Genomic DNA, 9819 nt, shown 5'->3' with positions numbered 1-9819 from the left:
TAAGTTTGGTTATTTGTTTATTTCATATTTAATTATTTAAATAATTGATAATTTAATAAAAAAACGTTTGTAAATCAATATGTATTATAAATATACATAAATATATACTAGTTTAATTATTCTGTTGGTCTCTATAATTACATTGAATTTTAAATTAAGTCCTTATATTTTTTATTTTCAATTAGATCTTACACCATATATGATTTTGTAATTAAGTCATTACCGTGTCAAAAACCTTAGAATTGATAGAATATTTCATTAAACAAAAAGAATAGAGTTATTCTCCACATACAAGCGTTTTTTCATACAAGTCATTTATATTCATGCATTTTTCATGTTTTTCTCCGTGCCTCTTTTTCTTCTTCTTCTTCTTTCTCCGTGCCTCCTCTTTTTCTTCTTCTTCTTATTCTTCTTCTTTCTCCGTGCCTCTTCTTCTTCTTTTTCGTAATTTTTCTCTCTCGTTATCGTCGTCATCAACACCACCTCTTCTTCTTCCTTCTCTTCCTTTTTCTTTTTTCATTGAAATTTCTTCTCCGCTTTTCGTTTTCTCTTTCTCCTTCATCATCAGTTATCTCGTTTGTTGAAAATAATAAATAATTCAAATTCATATTGTCAATTGAACCAGAACGAAATTGATTATTGTTTTGAATCCAAGGCTAAGGTGTGGTTCAATTTAGAAGAAAAAATATAGCATTAGAGGAAATATTTTTCTGCAACAAATTTGGGTGTAGTACGAAGATATTTGGGTGTAACACGAAGATATTTTGGTGTATTTTAAGAATTTTTGGGTGTATTTTTATTCTGATAAGTTTTGCATAGTTTAAAACTCTCCCTCTTCCTCCTTTTCATCTTCTACTGTTTCTTTTTTTTTTTATCATCATCACCATCTTCTTCTTCTTTTTTTCTTATTCATCTTCTTTTTTTATATTACATTCTCAAGTTTCTTCTTGTTTTACTCTCTTAACAAGAATAAAAACAAAAAAATCAAACAAAGGAGAAGAAGAAACACATAATGCTGCAAAATTACTTGAAAGAGGATGAACTTACATTCATTTAACTAAAAGAAAGAAAGAAATAAGGAAAAAAAGAAGAAGAAAAAACGCAGCATTAGAGAAAATATTTTTCTGTATTTACAGCAAATTTGGATGTAGCACGAAGATATTTGGGTGTAATACGAAGATATTTGGGTGTATTTTAAGAATTTTTGAGTGTATTTTTATTCTGATAAGTTCTGCATAATTCAAAACTCTTCTTCTTCTTCTTCTTCATCTTCTATTGCCTCTTCATTTTCTACTGCTTCTTCTTCCTCATCTTCTTATTTCATTTTCTTATAATTCTTCTTGGGAGAAAAAATCAAACAAAGAAAAAAAATATAATATTGCAAAATCAATAGAAAGAGGAGGAAGAAAAAAATGCAGCAACAACAACAGTAATAAAAAAACAACGATGAAGATGAAACACGCAAAGAAAAAGGAAGAGAAACGCAAAGAAAAATGAGAAGAAGAAGGAAGAGGATGAGGAGAAGGAGGAACGTGAAGAAGAAGTGTCTTCCATAATGGTGAGTGAGAGCGCGCTTTGAAAATAGTTGAGTGATGCGCGTGTTATCACGCTCCAGTGGGTGAATGTAGTTTTTGTTAGATTTGGCCCAACTTGTAAGACTTGTAAGCCAAAAAGACTTGAATGTGTAGCATAACTCAAAAGAATATGGGTGGTACGTTATTGAATATTTCGTTTTATTTAATAGAATATTTTGTTAATTTTAATATTTTTATCACTATTAAGCTAAATTAATTGGTTTGGACGTTTGGTTCCTATCTGAGCAAAAAAAATGATAAAGTTCATTCCAAGGCTAAAATCTTTTCACATACTCCTCTAATTTAAAGCAGCATTTTAAGAATAAATGACCAAATGTACCAATGAAAGATGAAAATGCTGACAATTATACTTATATCAGACTGAAATTAACTTTGTACTCATTGAAGATGCGGTCCGTGTGACAGATATACCCTGCCTTGGTTTGACACCAGCTTCGTGCTTATACGAACCTACGTGGCACTCCAAACCCCCCAAACCCCTATCTACGTGGATTAAACCCTTTTTTTTTTGCAAATTGTTTGGTTTTTGAGGAACATTGCGCGGGAGAGGAAATGTGTGCCCTAGCAGAGGACTTTACGTCGCGATCGGTTGCTTTCCCAGTCGGAGACGTGTTGCGAATAACTCCCACGCGAAGAAGGTGAATCAAGGGGTTTCGTCATCGTCGTCCCCAAGTCGAAGAAGCCAGTACGAAGCCAATACGTAGCCCAAGGGTGTCGTGGTGGACGGCGCAGAGGTCACGACCTTTGCTGCTCAGCGAACAGAGGTATCTCATAGCCATTGTTGATTAATTTCATTTCATTCCCATTAGTTAGACATATTCTTGTACCTAATGAAATCATGTGATTGCTGAAGATTGGTAGAAAAGTTGGGTTAGGGTTTGTGTTACCTGTGGTTAGATACAATGTTTTCTTAGCTTGTGTTGGGTATTTTCATTTCCAGAAATGGCCACCATCCATATAACACTGTGTATTAATCATAGAGGACGGTTTGAGAGAGGGCCTGGTGGGTCAATTAGTTATACTGGTGGTGAAGTCACAGAAATCAATAGGGTGAACGTTGATACACTGAACGGTTTTTTTATAACTGATTTGTTGAAGGACATTGGATATACGTCCGTTTCTAATTTTTACTGGCAAGAACCGGGGAAGGAGCTTCATGATGGGTTGAGGGACCTAAGGGTTGATATGGACGTAGTTAGAATGTATGAGGCAGCCGTGAAGAATGGTAACAAAATCAATGTGTATACAGAGCATCCGGTGGACCAGGCTGTGATTGTTGAGGAGAATTATATGACTCCGTCAAAGAGGAGAGTAAAGACATGTGCCAAAAGGACGCCAACACCAAAGAAGAGTCCAAAGAGAAGATTGGTAGTAGTGGAAGATCATGATGATGCTGAAATTGTAGGTAATGTGCAAGTTGTGAAAGAGGACCAAAGAAGGGGTGAGGCCCAGAACATGGTAGAGGCCCATGAAGAAAATAAACAGGCTGAAGTTGTGGCCCAAAAAGAGGACAGTCACAGTGTGCCCCAGGAGACAGCAGATCCACCACCAGCATCATCCCATAAAGCAGAATAGTTTTCTCAGCCTCCTCCAACCCCTGTCTTACCAGATCAGCCACCATCAAGTCAGTCACAACCCTCCCAGCAGCCTGAAGCCAATGTTTTTGAACCTGTTGAACCCGAACAACTTACCCAATACACCCCACAGCCGTGTAGGAATCCACTTTCCCAATCGATCCCTGATTCAGGCCGATCCTCTGATTCCAATAGGATCCCCCAAACTAATCAAAGCAATCCTTCATTTGAGGTTGATGGAGGGCAAAAGGGGAAAAAGAGGAGATCAACCAGGAGGCCTCCCCCTACAGGACAATCCTTTATCCCGAACCCTGATCCGGACAAGCCACCAACCTTTTATGTGCCAGTTCAGGAGGATGAATTTTCTGATGAAAACCCTGGACATCATTGCTATTCTTCAGAGGACTTGCATAGCATAGCAAGTGACGATGATACTGAGACTTCAGTTTTTCCTCAGAGCAATGCTGATGCCCCGGTTAGCCAGGTGAGGTTGGAATTGGGGATGGAGTTTGAGACTCTCAACCAGTTCAGGAAGGCTGTCTGAAAGTTTAATATCCACATTGGCAGGAGCATATTCTTTGCTCGTTGTGACTCAACAAGATCCAAGGCTATATGCTATGATGAGGACTGTCCTTGGCAAATCTACTGTGCCAAGAGAACGTTTTCCGCAAGTTATCAGGTAAAGACATTTGTCAATGAACACACTTGTAGCAGAGATAATCACTGTAAGTCAGCAGATGGGAAATGGGTAATAGATGAGCTAGAGGAGAGGATTAGAGTTCAACCAAACTTGACAGTGAGGGAGGCTGACCAATACTTCAGGTCTGAGTATGATGTACTCATCAATGAGAGGAAAATTTACAGATCTATGAAGAAGGCGAAGGAGAGGATTGAGGGTTCCGAGATTGCACAGTATGCAAGACTTCGTGATTATGGTAATGAAATACTAAAGACTAACCCTGGCTCGACAGTAAGGATACATACGAATCCTATGCCTGATTCGAATCCTTTGTTTCTGAGGATATATGTATGCTTTGATGCGTGCAAGAAGGGATTTGTGGGAGGATGTAGACCTTTAATAGGTTTGGATGGGACCTTTCTTAGAGGGTACTACGGGGGGCAGTTATTGACAGCAATAGGACAGGATGCAAATAATCATATCTTTCCTATTGCCTATGCAATTGTGGAGTCAGAAAATAAAGAAAGTTGGAAGTGGTTCCTAGAGATACTACAAGAGGACGTCGGAGATTTTCAGGTGAAAGGCTTTAACTTTATGTCAGATATGCAGAAGGTACCCTTTTTGATTAATTTAGTGCAATGAATTCTGGTATATTATGTAGATAGTCTTCCTCTTTTTCATTATGCCTGTTTAGTGTAGTTGATGTATACAGTTGATGTATGGTGCGAATTAGAGTTAATTGCTTATGTATATAGTTATCGAGTATTGACTTTATTTGGGATAGGATTATTTTTTTGGATTCCATTTGGTGCTCTGTACAGTGTCAGTTTAATGGTGTTTTGTCTAGTTGATATTCCAAGGGACTGATAAGTGTTGTTACATTGTTTAGCTGATATTCCATCTGTTTCTTTCATATATGTATGATGTATGAGACCTTATCTTTTTCTGTACATTCTCTTCTCTTCCGGTAAATTTCTAGTCTAGTAAAAAAATTCTAAAAACAGTGTAACCTTGAGATTTAAGAGGAATGTTAGAATGTTAATAGTTTTTCAGTAGTGGGCATTGTGTTATTGTCAATAATTTTATTGCACTGGACTCCTGCAATCATACTAGTTGTACTATAACAAGCTTTTGGCCTTGAATAATATTATATATTGGTGTTTTTATTTATCTAGTGTATTAAGATCAAATACTTGGTTGATCTTGAGATTTAAGAGGAAATAAGTGTTCAGTTCACACAAAGTAATCTCAACTTTCAGAAAGAAAACCAGAGAAATGTGTGATTTTATTTAAAATGACAACTTCTTCTCTATTTAAAATGCTGAATATGTTGATGGCTGAGATGTTACTTGCTGATATGTAACTTGCTGAATATGTTGACGGCTGATATGTTACTTGCTGAATATGTTAAACGTATGCATGCTTGCTGACAGTGTTAATTATGTTACACATACTTATATTCACCCTATTTCTAAATTAGTGTGAGGATTGTTAACTAATATTATCCCCTGGAATTATTGTTGTGTTGGAGTCACATTGATTTTTATGTCTGCATGCAGGGGTTAATACCTGCAGTGCAGGAAATTTATCCAAATGCAAACCATAGATTCTATGCCATGCATATATGGCAAAACTTCCGCAAGAGATGGAGTGACTTAGAGTTAAAAATGTGTCTGTGGTCATGTGCTAAGTCAACCACAACACAGGACTTCAATGCTACCATGGATAAGCTAAAGAAGATCAATGTTGGAGCATGGGAATACTTAGATAAGATCAGTCCGAAACAATGGAGTAGGGCCCATTTTAGTGAATATCCGAAAGCAGACAACTACACAAACAATAACTGCGAGGTGTTTAACGCCAAGGTGAAGAAAATGAGAGGCAAACCAATAATTACAATGTTAGAGGAAGTGAGGTGCTATGTAATGAGGATTATGGCTAGGAATAAGAAGGCCTTGGTTGGGTATAGTGGACGGTTGGCCCCAACCCAGCAGAGCAGGTTAGAAAGGGAGAAGAGAGAGAGCAACAAGTGGAGGCCTCTACCAATCGAAGATTATGCGGGCAATGTTTACGAAGTCCAATGTATGCCCGTGAAGGTCAGTGTGGATTTGGGCAAGGCTACCTGCAGTTGTAGGCTTTGGCAACTAACTGGACTCCCGTGTAGGCATGCATGTGCTGCGTTAGCTTACCAAAACAGGCGACCAGAGGAGTATGCCCATAACTGGCTGACCATGGGTGCATATAATGCGGCCTATCAGTGTTCTATGCGGCCAGTTCCAAGCCAGGAGTTCTGGGAGTAGCTAGACACCCTACCTATTCTACCACCACGGTACAGAAAACCAATTGGGAGACCTTCATACAAGAGAGACAAGAGAAACGATGCCCCTACTGATAAGAGTGACCCTCATAGAATAAAGAGGAGGATTGGAACTATTGTCTGCAAATTCTGCCTCCAGGTAGTACATTTCATATTTGTTATTTATTCATATCAGTTCAGGATGCAATAAGTATGTAATTATGATGTATGTTCAACTTACATTAAGTATTCTTTGCTTTAGGCTGGTCATAATAAAAGGACCTGTAAAAAGAGAAAAGTGGCAATGGGTGAAGAGAGTGCTGCTTCGCAGGTGCCTGAAGGGGATTATGATGATGACATGATGGCTGAAATGTTCTGGGAGGAGACATTAAAGGCTGCAGACGCTGAAGCAGCAGCCACTGAGGATGGAAATGATTCCGCAACACCACACCCTGCTCCAGTAAGTGCATTACATTAGTTATAATTATTTTGTTATTGCTGCGACAATAAGAAACTCTTCTAAGATCTGTTTCTTATCTGCAACATGGCACACCACAGGGAATGCCGCCGCCAACAACCACACAACAGCAACCTCCAACCAACAATGCAACAACCAGGAAACAATTTAAAAGGAGAAGTGTTAAGCGACCCCCTCCCATTGCAAAAACACAGCAACCACCTACCCCATCTGCCAACAAACCAACTAACACCCCATCCACACACAACTCTGAAACTACAGCGCATCCACTGCAAGGTGCTAGTGCTGGGACATCCAGACGGTTCGTGCAATTCATGCCAATGCCGGGAGTGACTACGGGTGCTACGGGCCGAGGTACAGCTGGTCGGGGTGGATTTCATAGCAGGGGACGTGGAAGGAAAGGCCCCTTCAGTGGATCAAAAACAGGTGTTTCAAGTGGGAGCAGTAACTCAACTCCACTTTGATAGAAACTCATGGGTTTGGAGACTCAATCAACATAGGAATTTCATGGTTCATTAATGTTATGTTTTCGTTTTTTAATGTACTCGACTATGGTCGTCAAAAACTGTTGCTGGCATTTGGTTGTTTTGTTATATTAAAGAGCAACTCGAGACTCTTGTATTGTGTAATTTTCATGGTCTGGTTTAGGATAAGGTAGTTAAACTTGATTTCAGGGTGTTTTTTGAGCAACCAAACATGGTCTGGTTTGGCTTATGTCATAACTCTTATTTTTTGTGAATCAGAATCCACTATTTACAATGGTTATTTTATCAGTCTTTTGACAGCACAGCATTTTCTAATTTTGGATGAATCCTTGGAATAGAAACCGAATGCATATTGTTGCTATGTTTCTTGTTCTACTTATACTTGCTTCCTTAAGAGGAATAGACAGATTCAGGTGAGTTTACAATAGCATTGTGTCAAGATAAACTTTACGTCAATCTACATGGCTGCATCAACTACAACTAAACATAACACTACCAGAGATCGAAATCTTCGTGCCTATTTTCCATTATCAGAATTAATAAAAACCAGATCAAAGTTATACAATCACTTAAGCAGCATGTCATACCAAAGTTCCCAACTCATACACATCTTACACTTTCATAACCAAATACAACTCAAAAATTAAACAGAAGGCAACCCCCAACGCAATGGTTGAGAGCAACAGTCTCATTCCCCTAAGTTCCCCCTAACTTCACCCCTAAATTTTTCCAATTTCCTGGACATCATCGACGATGCTGGCTGATTTTCCAGAGCAGTCGTTACAGTCACGCCATCCTCATGCCTTGGATAAGACTGATCGGAATTTCTTTTTGCTAAAGCTCTTGCTAAGCCCTCCCATCCTTCTTCAATTTCATCCACCCACACAAAGTATTTGCAATCTCTTGTCTGGAAAAAATAAACCAACCAAAGTGTCAACTACAATGTCAAAAATAGATTTCTAACCTGAACAAGAACACAGCGTGTACATTACCCCCCACCCAGGACATCTGATGAACCATCTATTAGGGTTTGTCATGGTGCCAGACTCCATCAACACAACATCCCTCCCACACAAGCATTTCCCGTCGAGCATCTTTCCCTTCATCCTCTTCGAACTCGATGAACTGCTGCGAGTTCCATCACTTGCAGGAGAGTTATATCTTCGCAACGACATGCCAGGGCTCACGAGAAAATTCCTTCTCTCCTTATGTGCACTTGAAACTGGATGAGGTTGAAGTCAATTGCATTTACTGGGGTGTGGTTCGAACTGGGGAAGATGACTCCCTAGGGTTTCCACTACATGGGTTAATCCTTATAATAACGTTCAAATCCACGTAGATAGGGGTTTGGGGGGTTTGGAGTGCCACGTAGGTTCGTATAAGCACGAAGCTGGTGTCAAACTAAGGCAGGGTATATCTGTCACACGGACCGCATCTTCAATGGGTACAAAGTTAGTTTCGGTCTGATATGGATACAATTGTCAGCGTTTTCATCTTTCATGAGTACATTTGGTTATTTATTCAGCATTTTAATTTTAGCCATAAAATCAGTTGGGTGATTAGTTGTCTTTTGAATCAAAGTAATTAGCTAGAAAAAAATCTTTTGTTAATCTTTGAATTATTTTAATTGTGCTTTTAAAAACCAATCAGAGTAGAAAATAAAAAGTTTCTTTTAATTAATATGACCAACAAGTAAACCAATACCAAAACAACAAACTAAATAAAAAAATTGAAAAATTACCTCTGCCTTTTTTTTGCAAAACAAGTGCATCGAAAAAGCATTTTGTTAGAGAAAATAAATTATCTCAACAATTCTAAAAAACATAGTATAAGAACAAATTAAAAGATAAAAAATAATTATGAATTGCTCAATAAATTAAGCAAAAAAAGACTCGCAGAAAAGTAAAAAATAAAAACATGATTCATATCCTTGTCATGCATCCAAAATTATTTTGCAGTTGATCAGATTGTAAAGTTTTTAACTTGTTGTCAACTATTAGAATTAATATGGGCTATAGTCTAATTAGAGAGGTATATTATAAAAGTATATTATAAAAAAAATAGAGAAAAGACTAGAGTTTATTATTTTTAATCATCAATTAACTATCAATATTTAAAAATATAGGCTAAAATATATTGTTAGATTACTAAACTAAAAAAATTGAATTAATAGCTAAAAGTGATGGTAAAAAATAATAAAATATAATGACTCTATAACATTTCTCTTTAAAATACTATTAAAATTTGTTATGTCATTGTTGATTATTTAAAATTTGATATTAAGATTAATTGTTATGTGTATTTAATCTTTTTTAATTTATAAAACTACAAATTTAATCAAATCCAAACCACTTGAAATAAATCGGATTGGAATGTATAACCAAAATCATCCAATATTTCAATTCAAAATGCATCACAAGCAAAATTAATGTTCTAATCTTATAAATTTTGACTCAAAATGATATTGCAAACACCCTTAATTATAAGGTTCTTTTTTCTTATTTATATCATTATCACCCAACAAAAAAGTTTCTTTCATATGGAATTGTATTGGTCCAAATCGGTTTTAGCTAAAAGAACTTTGAAATTTTACTCACGAATAATGAGTAAATATCTCCAAATTCAATTATCCATGTTGTTCAAATATAAATATTTGAAGAGAGAAAATTTTAATATAAATATATCAATTTAATCATAAACTTTATTATTATT

At 36.9% G+C, this 9819-nt stretch overlaps 4 protein-coding genes across 4 annotated transcripts; 3 read left to right on the top strand and 1 right to left on the bottom strand.

Annotated features, from left to right (window-relative positions):
• On the top strand, positions 2218 to 4355 carry LOC110267131. The gene is made up of 2 exons (XM_021112293.1): positions 2218 to 2359; positions 2536 to 4355. The coding sequence occupies exon 2, from the start codon at positions 2538 to 2540 to the stop codon at positions 3168 to 3170; it is 633 nt and encodes a 210-aa protein (XP_020967952.1). The 5' UTR covers positions 2218 to 2359; positions 2536 to 2537; the 3' UTR covers positions 3171 to 4355.
• On the top strand, positions 3598 to 6148 carry LOC110266726. The gene is made up of 3 exons (XM_021111689.1): positions 3598 to 3653; positions 3737 to 4460; positions 5408 to 6148. The coding sequence occupies exons 1-3, from the start codon at positions 3598 to 3600 to the stop codon at positions 6146 to 6148; spliced, it is 1521 nt and encodes a 506-aa protein (XP_020967348.1).
• On the top strand, positions 6329 to 7369 carry LOC110266350 (arabinogalactan protein 1-like). Its single transcript, XM_021110835.1, has 2 exons — positions 6329 to 6604; positions 6703 to 7369. The coding sequence occupies exons 1-2, from the start codon at positions 6449 to 6451 to the stop codon at positions 7084 to 7086; spliced, it is 540 nt and encodes a 179-aa protein (XP_020966494.1). The 5' UTR covers positions 6329 to 6448; the 3' UTR covers positions 7087 to 7369.
• Positions 7647 to 8512, bottom strand: LOC110266600. The gene is made up of 2 exons (XM_021111483.1): positions 8100 to 8512; positions 7647 to 8014 (listed from the first exon to the last, which is right to left on the bottom strand). Exons 1-2 carry the CDS (start codon positions 8280 to 8282, stop codon positions 7796 to 7798), a joined length of 402 nt encoding a protein of 133 aa, XP_020967142.1. The 5' UTR covers positions 8283 to 8512; the 3' UTR covers positions 7647 to 7795.

Source organism: Arachis ipaensis, chromosome B09 (assembly GCF_000816755.2).
Source record: "Arachis ipaensis cultivar K30076 chromosome B09, Araip1.1, whole genome shotgun sequence".
Lineage (NCBI taxonomy): Eukaryota > Viridiplantae > Streptophyta > Magnoliopsida > Fabales > Fabaceae > Arachis > Arachis ipaensis.
This window is presented reverse-complemented; position numbering and strand designations above follow the sequence as displayed.

Excerpts from the sequence above, each read along its gene's own strand:
- LOC110267131 (XM_021112293.1), top strand. The coding sequence starts at position 2,538 with ATGGCCACCATCCATATAACACTGTGTATTAATCATAGAGGACGGTTT.
- LOC110266726 (XM_021111689.1), top strand. The coding sequence starts at position 3,598 with ATGATACTGAGACTTCAGTTTTTCCTCAGAGCAATGCTGATGCCCCGG. Across the intron at positions 3,654-3,736 it reads CTGATGCCCCGGTTAGCCAG|GAGCATATTCTTTGCTCGTT; the intron begins GTGAGGTTGGAA and ends CCACATTGGCAG. Across the intron at positions 4,461-5,407 it reads TTATGTCAGATATGCAGAAG|GGGTTAATACCTGCAGTGCA; the intron begins GTACCCTTTTTG and ends GTCTGCATGCAG.
- LOC110266350 (XM_021110835.1), top strand. The coding sequence starts at position 6,449 with ATGGGTGAAGAGAGTGCTGCTTCGCAGGTGCCTGAAGGGGATTATGAT. Across the intron at positions 6,605-6,702 it reads CAACACCACACCCTGCTCCA|GGAATGCCGCCGCCAACAAC; the intron begins GTAAGTGCATTA and ends GGCACACCACAG.
- LOC110266600 (XM_021111483.1), bottom strand. The coding sequence starts at position 8,282 with ATGTCGTTGCGAAGATATAACTCTCCTGCAAGTGATGGAACTCGCAGC. Across the intron at positions 8,015-8,099 it reads TCAGATGTCCTGGGTGGGGG|ACAAGAGATTGCAAATACTT; the intron begins GTAATGTACACG and ends TATTTTTTCCAG.